The sequence below is a fragment of the Pristis pectinata genome, chromosome 3 (assembly GCF_009764475.1).
Source record: "Pristis pectinata isolate sPriPec2 chromosome 3, sPriPec2.1.pri, whole genome shotgun sequence".
Lineage (NCBI taxonomy): Eukaryota > Metazoa > Chordata > Chondrichthyes > Rhinopristiformes > Pristidae > Pristis > Pristis pectinata.
Window position 1 is genome coordinate 96,942,952 of NC_067407.1, and position 18,764 is coordinate 96,961,715.

An 18,764-nucleotide genomic window follows, 5' to 3' on the forward strand; every position below is an offset into this window, starting at 1 on the left:
AAGAAAGAAGCAGTGTTGGAGCTACTAAAAAGCATTAGGATAGGTAAGTCCTTGGGGTCAGACAGGATATACCCCAGGTTACTATGGAAAGTGAAGGAAGAGATTGCTGGAATGTTAATGATGATCTTTGAGTCCTCCCTGGCCACAGGAGTGGTACCAGAAGATGGGAAGATGGCAAATGTTGTTCCATTGTTCAAGAAAGGTAAAAGGGATAATCCTGGGAATTATAAACCAGTGAGTCTTACATCAGTGGTGGGCAAACTATTGGAGAGGATTTTTAGGGACAGGACTTATGAGCATTTGGAGAAGCATAATCTTATTAGGGATAGTCAACATGGCTTTGTGAAGGGCAGGTTGTGCCTCACAAGCCTAATAGAGTTTTTTTGAGGAAGTGACAAGGCAAATTGATGAAGGTAGTGTGGTGGATGTGGTATATGTGGATTTTAGCAATGCGTTTGACAAGGTTCCCCATGGTATGCTCATTCAGAAAGTCACGAGGTATGGGATCCATGGAAGATAGGCTGTGTGGATTTGAACTTGGCTTGCCCACAGAAGGCAGAAAGTGGCTGCAGAAGGGAGGTATTTGACCTGGAGGTCGGTGACAAGTGGTGTTCCGCAGGAATCTGTTCTGGGAATTCTGCTCTTTGTGATTTTTATAAATGATTTGGATGAGGAAGTGGAAGGATGGGTCGGTAAGTTTGCAGATGACACGAAGGTTGGTGGTGTAGTCGATAGTGAAGAAGGTTGTCGTGGGTTGCAATGGGATTTAGGATGCAGAGCTGGGTGGAGAAGTGGCAGCTTAAGTTAAATCCGAAGAAGTGTGAAGTGATACACTTTGGAAGAATGAACTTGAAGGCAGAGTACATGGTTAATGGTAGGATTTTTAGCAGTGTGGAGGAACAGAGGGGTCTTGGGGTCCAAGTACATATCTCCCTCGAAGTTGCCGCACAAACGGATCGGACGGTTAAGAGGGCGTATGGTGTGCTGGCCTTCATTAGCCGGGGGATTGAGTTCAAGAGCCACGAGGTAATGTTGCAGCTCTGTAAGAATCTGGTTAGACCACACTCGGAATATTGTGTTCAGTTCTGGTCACCACATTATAGGAAGGATGTGAAAGCTTTGGAGAGGATGCAGAGGAGATTTACAAGGATGCTGCCTGGGTTGGAGAGCATGTCTTACGAGGAGAGTTGAGCGAGTTAGGGCTTTTCTCTTTGGAGTGATGGAGGATGAGAGGCGACTTGATAGCGGTATATAAGATTATGAGAAGCATAGACAGAGTGGACAGCCAGCATCTTTTCCCTAGGGTGGCAATGGCCAATACTAGAGGTCACCCATTTAAGGTGCTTGGAGGAAAGTTCAGGGGAGATGTCAGAGGTAGGTTTTTTTTACACAGAGAGTGGTGGGTGCCTGGAATGCATTGCCGGGGGTAGTGGTAGGGGCTGATAGGATAGGGTCATTTATGAGACTACTGGATAGGCACATGGACGAAAGAAAACTGGAGGGTTATGGGAGGTGAGGTAGAGAGGGGGATAGATTGAATGTGGATAGGGTTTATATAGTTCAGCACAACATCGTGGGCCGAAGGGCCTGTACTGTGCTGTACTGTTCTATGTTTAACAATCAAAGGCCCATGATTCAACAACTCAGAATACAAACATTGATGAAAAATATCAATCAAACTAATGTTAGTCTCACTATTCTCTCATTCCAAAGCCCCCTGCAGAGAATTCAACATCATCCTGTGGTTTTGAGCAGAACTTCTAACACCCTTCTCACCTCTCCTTGATGGCTTTTGAACTTAACACTGCAACCAGATGGTAATGAGGTGAACCATTTGCAGAACATGTTGAACGTTATGTAAATATTTTCATAGACGAGCAAGGCAATCATTTGTTACTCAAATCAGATTTAACTGGCAGGAGGAATGAATGCTTTTTAACTTTTATGTACAGATCTACTAAATATATTCAAAATATTCAAGACGTTGTCGGAGACAAGAAGACTGAGAAGACAGTTTTTTTTTAAAAGAATGTTATCGTGGAATATCTTTAGTTTAATTCCTAAATGTTATCACATTCTTAAAGGCCCTTTATCAGCTTTGTGCTTAGGAACATGAACTGATGCATTGTATTAAAATGATAAATTATTGCAACTAACATTTGTACAATTAAGCTTATTAAAAGCTTACTCTACAAATAATGCATCTATTGAAAAATTGAACCATTGCCAGAATAAAAACATTAAAATAGAAGCGAGCAATTCCTGTCAATTCCCAGAACTTAGAGACACAAGAGGCTGCAGAGGCTGGAATTTGGAGCAACACACAAAATGCTGGAGGAACTCAGCAGGTCAGGCAGCATTGATGGAGGGAAATAGTGGATGTTTTGGGTTGAGACCCTTCATCTGGACTGTTTGATGATCTGGACTGACAGTCCAGATAAAGGGTCTCAACCCAAAACATCCACTATTTCCCTCCATCAATGCTGCCTGACCCGCTGAGTTCCTCCAGCATTTTGTGTGTAATTCCCAGAACTTGTCTGGTTCCAGAAATATCTACTTATGAATATGGCAACACTGCCATTAAAGCCATTAGTAATCGGTTCTACAATTCAATCCACTGTCTCGCTATAAAGGGTGTGTACACACTGCAAATGTGATACCAATGTGAGTTATTTTGCTTCACACTAATGAAGCAGCAAAAAAGTGTAAATGCAGCATGAATCCATTGTCAAAGCACGATGATTCAGTGGTGAAGGAAGTCTCACTTAACGTTTCTCTGGTGTTGGTCTGTGCCTTCACACCCTACTCAAACTTTAGATTTAGGTTAGGTGTTAATAATAATCTGCTTTGCACCATTTTAAACTTTCAAAATCACAATGCATCATAAAATGGTGCTCCTGCTTTCAACTCTCCAGAGTTTAGATTCAAATTTCTTTGTGAGGGTTTAAATTGGGATTCAGTCTTCCCAAACCATGGGTTGTGACACCAGGTGGGGTTGCAGTAAACAGTGATGTGGTCATGAGTTGCATGGAGCCAATCAGTGGCCTCCTCTGCAGCCATCCACTCCCTCATCTCCTTTCTGGACTCACATCTAGAACAATTATATTGCTGTTTGGTTTATGATAGCATCTGCAGTCAAGTGACACTTTAAGTATTAAAATGTGTTCTTCAGGGAAAATACTTTGGAAAGCGGTGCAGATCCTTAATGTCAATTAAGTCAATTGCCCTTTTACTTTAAAATGTTTATCTTTCTCTTCCCACAATATAGGGTGGGCTATTTATGTCAGATGTGTGGTTAATCTCAACCAAATTATTACATACTTGGAAATGCATGGATACCACATTGATTAAATATAGGAGTTCTTATTGCCGAGTATTCTTGACTGTTGGAGGTTGCAGTAATATATTTTTTATATTTGTTTATTGCACAAATACATTGCAGTCATTTGCCATTAAAAATCTACAAATCAGTTTGGTTACTTCATTGTGCCACAAGTCCAATTTTCATACAAATGGACTTCTCAAATGGATTTAAAAGACTTCAAACAAGAGCATGGGAGTTATCCCCAGTATCCCAACTAATATTTACTCCTCATTCAACACCACCAGAAGCAGTTTATCAGCTCTTCATCACACTGCTCTTTGTGGGAGTTTGCCTGTGTAAATTGACTGCTGTTTTTTCTATACTGCAATGGTAAAGATAGTTCAAAAGTACTTTATTGACTTTAAAGTACTTTAGGGTATCCTGAGGTCCTGTAAGGTTCTCTGTAAATGCCAGTCTTTCTTTATTTCTGAACGACATACATGGCCAAGCTTCCAGACCTACCTGCATTTGTAGAAACCCAGCATACACAATATATCTTCCCCAAGTACTTTGTTGTCAGAAACCTTGGCTCTACATTGAATATTAAGAAAATGATAGCGATGGTGGGTGTGGAAATGTTTAATCTTTTCTCATGTTTGCTATAGGTTGCCTATGAGTCCCTAGCCAATAACCATCACCTTGACACAAACCTCTTGTCTGATCTGCAGGGCCATGGCCAAGATGATGAGCTGACAATTTACCCTTGGGTCTCAGTCTGGAAGTAGGGTTACTATATTGGGTTTACACTGTTACTACAAGAAATATACAAGAGGATCTTGGAACAACCCTTGCAATAACACTCCTTTTCATACACTGCACAAGTTAGTTTCTCTTATTCAGCATGGCAAAATAGGAGTACTCGCATGTTTTGGAAGTGATGCAATCTATAACTCCCTTAATTGTAGTTCAATGTATAGACACATTAAATGAGATTAAAACAGTGCATTGCTTATCATAAATCAAGTCTAGACTAAAGTGAAGACACAGGAATATCAGGACAATCAGAACTGAGTATACTCACAGCCTGGTTGGTGTACCAGTACAGGTAGGTCCCTTTCAGTACAAACCAATACTTTTTCCATTTGTTGCCAATAAGACCCTTGTTGGTTTTCTTCTTGTACAGCCATCCCTGGAAGTCTGCACGGCCAAGGTCTTTGCAGGAAATTCTTCTTCTGCTCATATTTGAGCTTCCTAGAAACAGCAAATCTAATGAAGCACTCTGTCTGCTGCAGACTTTGAAACCAAATTCACACCGAATTTAGTCCACTATGTGTTGAGATGGTACTTTTAAATAAAACATCTTCAAATAACTATTGACCTTCAAGCCGTTTTAATTACAACAGCAGCTAGAATCAGACCTATTCAACAGAGCACTTCTCTTTCTTGTGATCTAATGAGTTATATGGATGAGCAGCACAACAAAGTTACCTCGAGTCTTCTTTCTTGTTGAACGCAGTAAAACCTATGAAGATAAAACAAATAACATGTATCATTTGCTTTTAAAGAGCACAGCTGTTTGAAGCACTGCTACGCACGCAGCCAGCTCAGTCATGAACTCTTTTACTGATATCTAGCAGCAGCTACTGCTGCAAAACACAAAAAAAAAATCAATTATGAGGATTTAAGTGAACATCCTGTGGATGGGCCTTCACACTGATCTCACACACTTGGGCTGATGGGGTCAGAGCACTTTTCAAAGGCAAATGTGTACTTACAGCTGGGTTGCCATTAGCTGCTCCTGCAGATGGGACTGAACCCGAGGAAGACTGTAATGAAAAATAAATTTTAAAATAATTTAGAAAATTGTCAATTCAGTTAACACATCACAAGTTGAGCTTGGCTGTGAGCTGTAAACAGGAAGCAAAGCATTGAGGTGGGAAACAATTCTGTGGGTTTAGGTCGTGTTGTCATACTTCAAAACACATTGTACTTTATACCCATTTTATTTTCTTTGGCAGTCTTCACAATCTTTACAAAGTCATAAAATGGTTGTCCAAATATAGATGAAAACGAATGTTCTAGTCTTTGCCACTTGAAGGATCATGATTATCTGACATTGAAGTTCATGGGATTTTAAAGCCACTTTCTCAGAACCAGCTGACGCAGTTCCCAGTCTGCAGTGTGTCCTTGTAAGTCTGTTCACAAAATATCGACCTTGTTCAGCCTGCAGGCAAAACTGGAATTCAAAAGTTCTTGAAGAACACCATCGAGTCACTTACCCAAGTACAATAATGTGATGATAAAGTACATGGAAGAAATCATTTGCACTGATATGGTGACATTGTGGTTTCATTCAACACTTCAACTGGATGTTCTGTGTTAAACTTTGGTCTATGCTAAATCATTTTATCCCCGAAGAACTGTAGAGATTTCTGTACTTACAAGTATAAAGTTCCTTGTTTCTCTGCAGTTACTAGCTTTTCCCCATTTATAAAGTTCTAATCATCTTGCAGCATTGTGGACCTCTCACATCTATATGTGAAACTACTTCCACAGGTTTTCCCACTCAATCTTTTAATATCCTTCTCTACCATTCTACCTCCTGAGCACAGTATTTGCAGTGCCTTTGATCCTGTCATCTGAAAATTTGGATATTTGGCTCTTTAGTCCTTTACGAACCATATATAGCTGAAGGCTCAACAGATGTCCTTTTGAATTACCACTATGATAAAGAACTGGCATTTATATTGTTCCTTTCACAATCTCTTGAAATTCCAATATTGTTTTTAATAGAGGTAATGTATTACCACATTTGAGCACAGCCAGGTCCGATAAACAGCATATACTAATGACCAGAAAATCAGTTCAATGATGTTGGTTAAGGGATAAATCATAGAAAAGTTACAACACAGAGGTAGCTATTCAGCCCGTCAAGTCCCTGTCAGCTCTTTGTAGAGCAGTTGAGGCAGTCCTATTTCCTCACTCATTTCTGGTAGCCCTACAAACTATTTTCCCTTAAGTACCCATCTAACTCTTTTGAAAAAAAGATGTCAATTAACTGTATTTTCATTGCTTTTTCAGGCAATGAATTCCAGAACATACCCCTATTTAAAAAATGTTTTTTCCCATTCCCCCTGTACCTTTCACCAGGATCCTTGGGAAAACACCTCCATTCATTAAAGAGTGCCAATTCGGGTGCATATCCTTCTCCTACTCCCTGACCATATTAGGAAATTATACCTGTTATGCATCAAATTCCATGCATTTATATTTTTGTTGGGTCTAATGTGGAACCTTATCAAATATTTTCTTTGTCTTTTTAAACAGCATCCATAGACACTCTACCACCATGTTAAATCATTTGAAAATTAACCATTACAAATCCTTCCCTCCAATCATTTCATATTCATTCAAATGCTTTAGCAACCCCTCCACAAACAGCAACCTAATAGGCCTACAATTAATTAGTTTCTCTTCCTTCTTCTTAATTACATGTGCACTACTGGCAAATTTCTAATCCATGGGGGCAATTTATGAATTGAGATAATTTTGACAGATCACAATTGAAATATCTACAATTACTCCATAAACTACTTTTACAACTCTGGGTGGGAAACCATCTGGTCCTGGAGACTTGTCCATGTATAGTCTCATTATTTTCTTCATCACCATTATTTTAAGTTATATTGAAATATTTCCCCTATCCCAACCCTGATTCAGTTTTCCATCTCTAGTCCTTCATCCTCAAAAATAAAGACAAATACGACTACCAAGTGAGCAATTTCCAAAATTTCAGTTACATCACTTGCCTCTCGTAAAGAGGTCAGAGTTTCCTTCACTATCCTCCATGTGTTAGGCTACCTGTGAACACATTCAGTGTTGTCCTTGAGATCCTTGGCAAGTTTTTCTTTATAATCATTTTTGCAACTGAAATATAGATGAGCTCTGTTCCTGTCTCGGTGCATTTATCACTTATCCACCTCTAACTTTGTTATCTCCTAATATGACCATCTCAGTGCAATTCTGACCTGTCTCTTCCACAAATAAATTTCAATTGTTCTCAAGTTCTGCTGCCTGAATCTTATCTCACCCCAGACGGACATGAAGCTTGCACTCAATGAACTATTCTGTGGTCAACAGCCTTGAAACAGATACTCTGAGGCCCTCTTCATTATTGCAGGTGACTTCAACCAGGTCAACCTCAAGAGTGTGTTACCAAAATACTACCAGCACATCTCCTGTCCCACTAGGGACCCAAACATCCTTGACCATTGCTATACAACCGAAAAAGATACTGAGCCACTTCCTGCCCACACTTTGGTAAATCAGACCACTAGGCTGTTCTCCATCTCCTGACGTACAAACAGAAGCTGAAACATGAGGATTCAGTACAGAAAGTCAGACAGTGCTGGTCTGAGGGAATAGATGAGTTTTTACATGACTGCTTTGAGTCAATAGATTGATCCACGTTCAAAGACTCAGCTGCCAGCCTAGATGAGTTTGTCACCAATGTTGCAGACTTCATCAGCAAGTGAGTTGAGGACTGTGTACCAAAGAGGACAATCCTGGTGTCCCCAAACTGGAAACCATGGATGAACCAGGAGATCCATTCCCTACAAGTCCAGGACTGCAGCGTTCAAATCAGGTGACGCTGACCCTTACAAGAAATCGAGATGCAACCTCCGTAAAGCTATCAGAGATGCTAAGAGATAACAGCAGTCCAAAATAGAGTCCCAGACCAGCCGTCAGTTGTGGCAGGGCTTATATGTTATCACGGGCTACAAAACTAAGTTGGGCAGCATCGTTGACAACAGCGCATCCCTTCCCAATGAGCTTAATGCATTCCATGCATGTTTTGAACAGAAGGGGATTGGAATGTCACCACCCACCCCGACAAGTCTCCAACGCACCTGAACCCAGAGTCATGGTTCAGGATGTAACATCAGTCTTCCAGAGATCGAACTCACAGAAAGCATCTGGCTTGGATGGTGTCTCTGGCCGTGTGCTCAGATCCTGTGCAAATAAGCCGGCAGGGGTATTTGCAGACAGTTTTAACCTCTCGCTGCTTCAATCTGAGATTCCCACCTGCTTTAAGAAGACCACTATCATCCTGGTACCTAAGACTACTGCCCGATGGCTCTGACATCCACCATCATGAAGTGCTTCGAGAGGCTGGTCATGGCACATATTAACTCCAGCCTCCCAGACAACCTCGACCCACTTCAATTCACTTACTGCTAAAACAGGTCTATGACAGAGACCATCTCTCTGGCCCTACATTCACCTTTGGAACATCTGGACAGTAAAGGCACCACAAAGCTGCGTCCTCGGCCCTCTACTCTAGTCCCTATACACTCACGACTGCATGGCCAGATTCTGCTCTAACTCCACCTACGAGTATGCAGGTGATACCACTGTAGTGGGCCATATCTCAAATAATGATGAATCGAAGAACAGGAAGGAGACAGAGAGCTTAGTGTCATGGTATCATGACTACAACCTTTCCCTCAATGTCAGCAAAACAAAAGAGCTGGTCATTGACTTCAGGAAGGGAGGGGTGGTGCACATGCTCCTGTCGACATCAAGGGTTCTGAGGTCAAGGGAGTTGAGAGCTTCAAGTTCCTAGGAGTGAACATCACCTGTCCTGCTCCAACCACATAGATGCCACAGCCAAGAAAGCTCACCAGCGCCTCTGCTTTGTCAGGAGGCTAAAGAAATTCAGCATGTCCCTGTTGACTCGCACCAATTTTTATCGATGCACCATAAAAAGTATCCTATCGCACCAATTTTTATCGATGCACCATAAAAAGTATCCTATCTGGATATATCACAGCTTGGTATGGCAACTGCTCTGCCCGGGACCACAAGAAACTGCAGAGAGTTGTGGACACAGCTCAGCACATCACGGAAACCATCCTCCCCTCCATAGACTCTGTCTATAGTTCTCGCCGCCTCAGTAAAGCAGCCAGCATAATCAAAGACCCCACCCACCCAAACATTCTTTCTTCTTTCCTCTCCCATCGGGCAGAAGATACAGAAGCCTGAAAGTGCGTCCCACCAGACTCAAGGACAGCTTATTGTTTACTTGCACTGCACTTTCTCTGTAGCTGTTACACTTTATTCTGCATTCTGTTATTGTTTTACCCTGTACTTGCACTGTGCCTCTATGCACTGTGTATTGAATTGATCTGTACCAACAGTATGCAAGACAAGTTTTTCACTGTACCTCTGTACGTGTGACAATAATAAAACAATTCAATTTATCCCTCCCAAAGTTTAACTACTGTCATACTATCACTGCTGATTGACATTGGTAACCAGTTCTCAATTCCAAATTAAACACTTATCCTTGCATTTTAATTGCTCTGTAATTTTTTTGCTCGAACATCATTCAGCCCCGATACATCTTTCCAAAGTCTCTGAGACTTGACTCTGGTCTTTGTGCATACACTCCATTTAATGCATCATTGGGGGATGTACCTTCTATTGCTCAGGACCAACTTGGAATTCTCTACTAAAGCCTGTCGATATCTCTTCTACTGTCCCCTCGTTAAAGATGCTTCCTAAAACCCACTTCTAATACAACGACGGTCACCTTGCACACTTAATTTCTCTCAACTTGGATTCTTTATTTCTGATTGTGTCTCTGTGAAGTAGCAAGTACCTTAAAAGACACCATATTAATGCAAATGTTTAATACTTATTTCCACCATTCAGCTCTCTGAACCTGCCCTTCGTCACTCTGACTCCTTCACCATTCTGACTGTACTAAATGCCATTGATTCAGGAATGGAATCTGCAATTCGAACTGGGATCCATGTCAAACTGTGGTCTATTGGTAGGATTCCCTCATATCTGTAAACTCATGACCCAACATATCCTTTACTGTGACTGTGAAGCCCAAGGACTAACACTAATTCAATGAGGATTGCAGAAACACACACTAGGAGCAGCAGTGGATGTACTTGAAAATGAGGCCTCTTGCTATTGAAGGTACAACATAGGACCACATTAATGATGAGTGGCATATGTTGAGCAACCTCACAACCGGTGCATGAGATTAGTCTCTGTCCACAAATAGAGAAAGAAACAGATAATCAGCATATCAGTGCAAAAGGTGGAACTGAAATATTTTCAAATACCTTCAGTCAGAAGTGTTGAGGAAATGATACATCCCAACCCTATGCTGAGGTCCCCATCATCACAAATGCCAGTATTCATCCAGTTTGATTCATTCCATATAATGTCACTGTACGTAGTAAAGGTTTGTATTTCTGCAGACTTATGCACCACTACCCAATGGTTTCAGTGTAGTTACACAACTGGCATCTGTCTGACCATCTGGAAAACTGTCAAAAAGCAGGATAAATCTAATTCAGCTAAATATCACCTCAATAGTCTATTCTCAGTGATAGAAGGTGTCAGGAGTAAATACCAAAATCCTGCTCACTAGCATGCAGTTTGAATTCTAAGACAACTACCTGACTCTAGCCCTTGTTACAGTGCTGGAGTCATCCCCAGTTCCAAGGAAAATAGTTGAGGTTGTTGGAGGTCAATCCTCACGGTCCCAGGAAAATACATGTTGCTTCAGTGCAGTCTCCTTGGGCTAACCATATTTAACTGTTCAAAGAAATTTAGATAACTATGAAGTAAACAAAATTTCTTGCAATTATCCTCTTGGCATAGGAATTTTATTACCCTTGACAACTGGGCTGCCCCCAGAATATTCTACGCATTTCACTGTGTGTTTCCATGTACACGTGACTAATAAAGATGGCTTATCTTATCTTATTTGCTCCACACAATTAGATTATTCGTTGAAATATTTACTTAGGTGTTAAGACCCAATGCGTTTCCTTCCCTCTGGATAGGTGCACTGCAATCAATGTTGGAAATTACAGAGTGCGGTTACAACCCTGGTGCCAGGATGCAAACCGTAGGACGTGTATCCTTAGTACTGACAGTGAAATTGAGTGCGAAAGGAGTCAATAAACCAGGGTGCTTGCAGTTAATAGCGATATAAAAGAAAACCTGTTGGAAATATTGAGATATCTTGGAGCTGTTTGACTTTGGGAAAGGGGAGTTGATGATGCAAGCCACTTGACCCAAAGAAATTCCAAACTTGAAGCAAGTCACCGTCAAGCATTGCTTAAGTTCATAACTCCTCATTGACATATCCATCAAACCTTACAAATGCTTAACTTCCTTGGCAAAGCAGGTCAACTTAAAACCTGTCCCAAGTGCTATTGTTGTCAATCCTCTTGGTCTGAACCAGGGTCCACAGGAAGGATAAATAAATCTCTGGGGCCCTGTGAGTGACAGCAGTAGTGCAAGAACACTGAGGCTCACATTATTAGCTATTAATGATGTGAACAAAGAGTGCTTCATCATGCTGGGTTGTGACAAGAACCAGGCCCTGTGACAAGAACCAGGCCCTGTGAGGAACCTCTAGAGTTGTATCCAACCAGAGATGTTCACCCAACAAGATCAGTTTACATTTAATTAGTTAGTAGCTACTTTTACATTGAACTTTAGTTCCAATTCCAGGAACCAGATGCAGCATCTGAGCGGTGGCAGGTCAGTCTACGGAGCTGTTGCCAGGCAAGTCAAGAGACAGATCTAACTGCTGCAGACACTGAGCTCAGTGCCAGACGCCAGGCTGCCAGAATCTCAAACCAAACATAGAAACAAGTGACTCATGCATTGCAGTGTTATTTTTCTCATAATTGTAAAAAAAACTGCACAAAATACAAACTTCCATTTGGTTGCAATTATACCAAAATGGAACATTTTCAATATCCAAAACTGGCTGATCTAAGCAAGTGCCACCCACACACAAGCTTTACATTTTACACAAAAATTGATCTCAGCAGTGCAGTAATAATTGTGCATTGGCTATACAGACAAGAGAAAGCTGTTTAATGGCCGTTATTTCTTTCCAGGACATGCAATTCATGCATGTGTAACAAAGGAGAAACCTATTCCTTCCAACAGGTATTTTCTCATTGCAGCTTGTAAGAAACTCTAACAATTCACCAAATAAAACAGTGTTGATTATCACGAGTGTAGAACTGGATTTTTGCTCAGCACTAATTACAGCAATTCCAGGGCTCCCAGAAAATACATAATGCTCCCCCCACTGCTCCCATCTGTACACCATCCTTCCCTTACCTGGTTCCATTCATCACTTTTCTTCCTCATCGGATTCTATAATCTGCAGCCCTTTTGGTCTCCACCAATCACCTCCCAGCCTCTGTCACTATCTCTGCCCTTCCCTCCCCCACCTGGCTGCATCTGCCCGTCAACCCCTCCTCACCTGGATCCACCTATTGCCTGCCAGCTCCTGCCTCACCCTCCCCCAACCTCTTTCTATTGATTTTCTCCCCTTGACACACTCAGTCCTAATTCAGGGTGTCAACCCGAAACGGCAACTCCAGAGATAAAATAAGATTTCTTTATTAGTCACATGTTCATCGAAACACACACTGAAATGCATCTTTTTGCGGAAAGTGTTCTGGGGGCAGCCCGCAAGTGTCGCCACGCTTCCAGTGCCAACATAGCATGCCCACAACCTCCTAACCCGTACGTCTTTGGAATGTGGGAGGAAACCGGAGCACCCGGAGGAAACCCACGCAGACACGGGGAGAACGTACTAAGTCTTTACAGACAGCGGCCAGATTTGAACCTGGATTGCCGGTGCTGTAAAACTTTATGTTAACTGCTACATTACCGTGGCCTGTCCTGTTCCCTGGCATTCATGTCCTTTTCCATGGTAAACAGACGAGAAATATTTGTTGAGGACCTCACCTACATCCGGTGGCTCCACATATAGATAGCCTTGCTGATCTTTAAGATGCCCTGTTCACTCCTCCTATTTAACTGTTGTATTGGAAATGTGTGTCTGGGTCTTGGGCTCAGTGTGGGACTGAATGTCTCTGCTGTCTGACACTGTGGAACTGACGAGCTTTTGGTGTCTCTGTGCCTGACCTGCCGAATTCCTCCAGCAGTTTGTATTTTGCTCCAGATGCCATTGTCTGACACACAATGATGGCAAGCGAACCCCTTTGGTGGTGGGGGGGGGTGGCCAATCCACCCGTTGTGCCTTAATGGCTCTTTGGTACATTAACTAAAATTGATAACTTGATTTGAGATGATAGAACTAGGTCGGTGGAGAAATATGGGAATGTGGAAGAGGAACAGATGTAGATAGAACAGGAGAGATACATAATTGGATTCAAAAGAACTAGAAGCCAAGATACAAGATACCTGGGTGATCTCAGCTAGGGAACAGTTAGTACTCAAGGTTGAGCAGGGTAGAGAGAATGACAAGATGGTTGACGGAAATGGAAGGAGCTGATTGAACAGACACACATGGATGGCTGAATTTGTTAGCAAGTCCAGGACTTGCCATTGGACAGCACAGATCAAGGACGTACTGCTGCTTCAACAGTGAACTGCCAGCTGTGCAGTCTATTGACATTGTCTAGTGAGATCCAGACTGTTACATTTACCAGTGTGATTTGCAGTGGCTCATTGGGCCACTTCAGAGGGCAGTTAAGAGTCACTGTGAAACAAACATAGCTCACTTAGGGTAAGACAGGAGACTTCCTTCCCTAAAATACATCACTGAGAAATACATACAGTTCCTTCATCACTTCTGGAACTCCCTACTCAACATCAGAAAAAACTACAATAGTTCAAGTGGACGGCTCACCACCACCTTCCCAAGGGCAAATATGGCTGGGCAATGCTCACAACTCACAAAAAAAGAAATAAAAACATTGGTGAACCAGATCGTTTAATGGTAACTTGTAATTCCATGGTCATTATTACTGATTAACTCCATTGAAATACTGGCATGATGAGATTTGAGATCATATTTGTAAACCATTTGGCCAGGCCTCTGGATTACCAGTCCAGTGACACAGCTGCCTGGGTTTTTCATGATAATTTGAGCTAAATCATTGCCGTTTACTCTATTTCCACCACCACCCCCCCCCCCCCCCATGTAACTGACAACAAGTGTTGGGATTTCCAAGCACAAGTACATACACCAATGTACAGATACAGACACAATTGAAGAAGTTCCCAAGTCTGTGCCAGTGACTTGCTGTTCAGCAGCGAGCTGAAGTCTAATGTGCATTCCTCATGGAGTTCACCTTAGAAGCTGGGCCTACCTGCTCAAGAACCTGATGGCGACCATGACTTAAATGGAAGGCAACGGCTGTAAGAGTCTCAGGCAAAAGTTTAACAATAGCAAAAAACTTCCACTTGGACATTTTTAAGGAGTCATTTATAAAATTCCTTGGTGTGTTATTTGGATGTATTTTAATCAATTCCAAGAATTTTTATGTAAGTCACATGACTTTTAGTTTTAAAATACTTCATTAAAAATTCTTGGAATTAAAATACTTCCAAATAATTCCAAGAATTTTTATAAATAACATTTTTAAAATAGTTGAAATGCTTTTGTTTTAAGTTCTTTAAGTTTTAAACACTTATTTTACATTAATTATCTGTTTTAGTTATTGGTTAAAATAGTTTTCAATGTTTTTAATGTCTCAAAAATATTGAGGGCTTCTAAAATATTAAGGCAGACAATTCTGGGCAAGCCCAAGTATGTGATTTAGCTGACCGTCAATTTTCCTTCACATTTTGTGGGTAGGGTTTATTTTTCACTACCTGGGCCCTTCAATATGAAGGTCTAGGACCTTACTGTGGAGAATCTTCCTGAAGCTTACCACAGATCCCTGCTAGGATGATCTCCAAACGTTAAGTTGTTTTTAAACCAAGGTCTGTTGTGAGTTGACAATGCCCATTCCTGGCAGAAAACCTACCCCATCCACTTACACTGGCATCCCTCCAGTGTCTCAAACCATCCTCACACTAGTCAATTTAGGCAACTATTTAGCAATTTCCTTAATATTAGTTTGCTTTATTAATAAGAAATGGAAGAGAACCAAAATGCAATTAGATAATTAGATATACAAAGAGAGAGCAAGAGAGAGAGCGAGAGAGCGATGCAGAAGACTGAACTGTCTGTTTCAGAAGTGAATAGTGAGAACAGGATTTGTGTAGCAGTACCATTCATTACTGGTGGAATCAAAGTTCCTCCAACCTCTGGTTCCTTCTGTGACTCTTCCCCACCCGAGGCTTCCCTCCTTTGCCATGTATAGTTTACTTCAATTCCCGAGAGGAGGAGCCATGCGGAACTTCTCAAGTTAATGACTGTTGTCACAAAGCCGTGAGCAAAAATACTCAAGTAGTGAGTGTAATCTCAATGAGACAAGTGTATTATTGTTTGGAGATGGTTGGATGTCCTGTAATTAAATCTTTAAAAAACTTCCAAATGGAGTTATCAAGCTTCTTTAAAAGACGCAGTATTCCTTCTTTCGCCTGCTTCCTGTGAGAAGCACTCCACACACAAAACAACTTTGTATAAAGAAATTTTCCTTACCATCCTTCCATATCCCTGGGGACAAATTTAAATTGATGTCTTCTTGTCATTATATCCTTAGTCAAAATCATTTCGCCTCATTACTTGATCTTTTTCCCCAAAGCAATCGACTAAATATCAACATACTTTGAGCACCTACTGCATATTACCAAGGCACCTTCACCACTAATTTCTAAAAATGTTGGACAGTCAAAGCAAAATGGAGCTCTTGACACATCTCGTTTATCTTCACAGCTGCATCTCAATATCAGATAACAAATAATTAAGAGGTAGGTTGAGAAATTTATACACAAACACACAATGCAACACCAGAATAAGAACAAAGCAACTGTGCTAAAACCATCTACAACTCGACAAAACAAATGCAATATATTTGAATTGTCATTAGATAGCTGCAAGGCACGATAATAAAAAATTGAAAATTTGTAATTTAAAGAATGAAAATGTATCCACTTTTCCATCAACTATCAAAAACGAAGGAGCCATCAGCTGACAACTTACCCAACACAACAACTTTGTCTAACACCTTCCTGGTAAAAGTTGCAAATATTCACACAGCATGATTCAATGCTGTGAGGGCTGTAAATTTTTTTTAACTTGTAATGTTACTGTGAGGAAAGTAATTTTATCAGGCTTGCACTCTTCCTCTTTTAACATTTCTGAGTGGTGCAACATATTGAGACAGGCAGTTTCATCAAAGTAAACACTTATCATAAAATGATATGGAAAAATATTCAAAAATAAAGAAAACATCAAGAAAAGAAGAATATAAACTACATACCAAGTCCTTCAAGTCACTGACCCTCTTGAAAGCTATATTGGTTAATGACACACTGTCAAAACGTACAGGAAGTTTCAGCTCAAACTGGTCAGTGCTGCAGATAATTTGAGCAGAAAGGAGCATGCAAGATCATTTTGCAGACATTGGCTAAAATGCTTCCCTGTAACAGTTACAAAAGTCCTCAATTGCAGAAATGGATCCATTTCATCTCTCAAAACAACCCAAACTGTAAAATAATTATTTTGGATTAACACATTGTTTTTGTTTGGTATATTCCTCTTTTGTAGTTTTTAACACTGCTAGCAGCTATATCCCAGTGTAGTACACTCTGGGCAAATTGGCAAACTTGCTGCGATTTAACACAGGAGGAAATTATGACATCTGTCCAGTCCACACAACTTTGGGTTTAAGACCTGGTGTGAACAGCAAAATTTGACAATGTTCACCACATTGTCTTGAGAAATCGATGTCTCACAACTTCAAGCATCTACAAGAGGACCAGCACCGAGTACTTACTGCATGGCTACTGACATGTATGGATGGTAGCACTGGGCGAATAAAGAGGAAGCAAAGTTGTTCATGTGCTGCAAGCAAATGTTTTCATGTCTCACAGTTGTTAATTTGCACATTTTAAAAATCAACCTTTATTTCAAAAGACCAGAATTGCCCTGGAGTCTCTAGGAATGAGATTAATCAAACTTGTCTCCAAACTCCTAGACCTGGGACTCAGCACCTTCCTTTGCAACTGAATCCTTGACTTCCTGACCAACAGACTGCAATCAGTAAGGATAGGCAGCAACACCTCCGCCATGATTATCCTCACAAGGCTGCATCCTCAGCCCTTACTTTACTCCTTATACACTCATTACTATGTGGCCGGATTCTACTCTAACTCCATCTAAAAGTTCACAGATAACACCACCATAGTGGGTTGGATCTCAAATAACAATGGAGAGCTTAGTGACATGGTGTCATGACAACAGCCTTTCCCTCAATGTCAGCAAAAGAGCTGGTCATTGACTTCAGGAAAAGGGGCGGTGTACATGCACCTGTCAACATCAACAGTGCTGATGTTGAGAGGGTTGAGAGCTTCAAGTTCCGAGGTGTAAACATCACCAACAGCTTGTCCTGGTCCAACTACATTAATACCACGGTCAAGGAAGTGCACCAGTGCCTCTTCTTCCTCAGAAGGCTAAAGAAATTTGGCATGTCCCCTTTACACTCACCAATTTTTATCAATACATCACAGAAAGCATTTTAGCCGGATGCATCACAGCTTGGTATGGCAACTGCTCTGACCAAGACCGCAAGAAATTGCAGAGAGTTGTGGACACAGCTCAGCACATCACGAAACCTCACATCCATGGACCCTGTCTACACTTCTCGCTGCCTTGGATAAGCAGCCAGCATAGTCAAAGACCCCACCCACCCTGGCCATTCTCTCTTCTTCCCCCTTCCATTGGCAGAAGATACAAAAACTTGAAAGCATGTACCACCAGCCTCAAAGACAGCTTCTATCCCACTGTTATAATACTACTGAATGGACCTCTCATACGATAAAGATGAACTCTTGACCTCACATTGTACTTCATCATGGCCCTTGCAACTTATTGTCTACCTGCACTTTCTCTGTAGCTGTAACTGTAATGCTATATTCTGCATTCTGTATTGCTTTTCCCTTGTACGACCTCAATGTACTCATGTTGTGAAATGGTATCTTGGTACATGTGACAATAATAAACTAATGATCTCTTGGATCCTGCTGTGAATAAGTGGAGAAAAAAATCATCTGGATAATTGTCCATAACACATGAATTTCTTTTCAAATAGTAACCGATATGTTAGGAAATGGGTCTGAATTACATAATGTAGAGGCAAAGTTCAATGCTTGAAGCTGGTAAGTACGTGTGTGTGTGCGTGTGATGATCAAGTCAGTGTTTTACAGTCTGTGCTGTCTTACCATTGTCACTCTTACAGAACTCAGCCCCCAGTAATCCTCATTCGATCCTTTCAGATTCAAACCATGGCTTTTCTCCCCACATATCCCCACCACGACACCTCCTCTTTATGCCCAATGCCAGGTGAGCAGTTACTGTTCATAAAACTACCTCAGTGTGGCAACTGTTTGAAACACACTTTTGGTTGGTGACGCAGAGGAAGAGAGCAATTGTAATCTATCCACGTGTTTCTGGGAAGGAAAGCATTATTCTGGTAAATCACAT

General features: G+C 41.2%; 1 protein-coding gene across 1 annotated transcript in view; it reads right to left on the reverse strand.

Moving 5' to 3' along the window:
• The window catches only part of LOC127567994 (connector enhancer of kinase suppressor of ras 3-like), a 177,859-nt gene that overhangs the window by 32,798 nt on the left and 126,297 nt on the right, over positions 1-18,764 (reverse strand). The window contains exons 14-17 of the mRNA XM_052011238.1: positions 16,543-16,636; positions 5,080-5,130; positions 4,793-4,826; positions 4,386-4,555 (exon numbers count right to left, since the gene is read on the reverse strand). Coding sequence (XP_051867198.1) covers positions 4,386-4,555; positions 4,793-4,826; positions 5,080-5,130; positions 16,543-16,636 — 349 coding nt within the window. The remainder of the gene's footprint in view (positions 1-4,385; positions 4,556-4,792; positions 4,827-5,079; positions 5,131-16,542; positions 16,637-18,764) is intronic.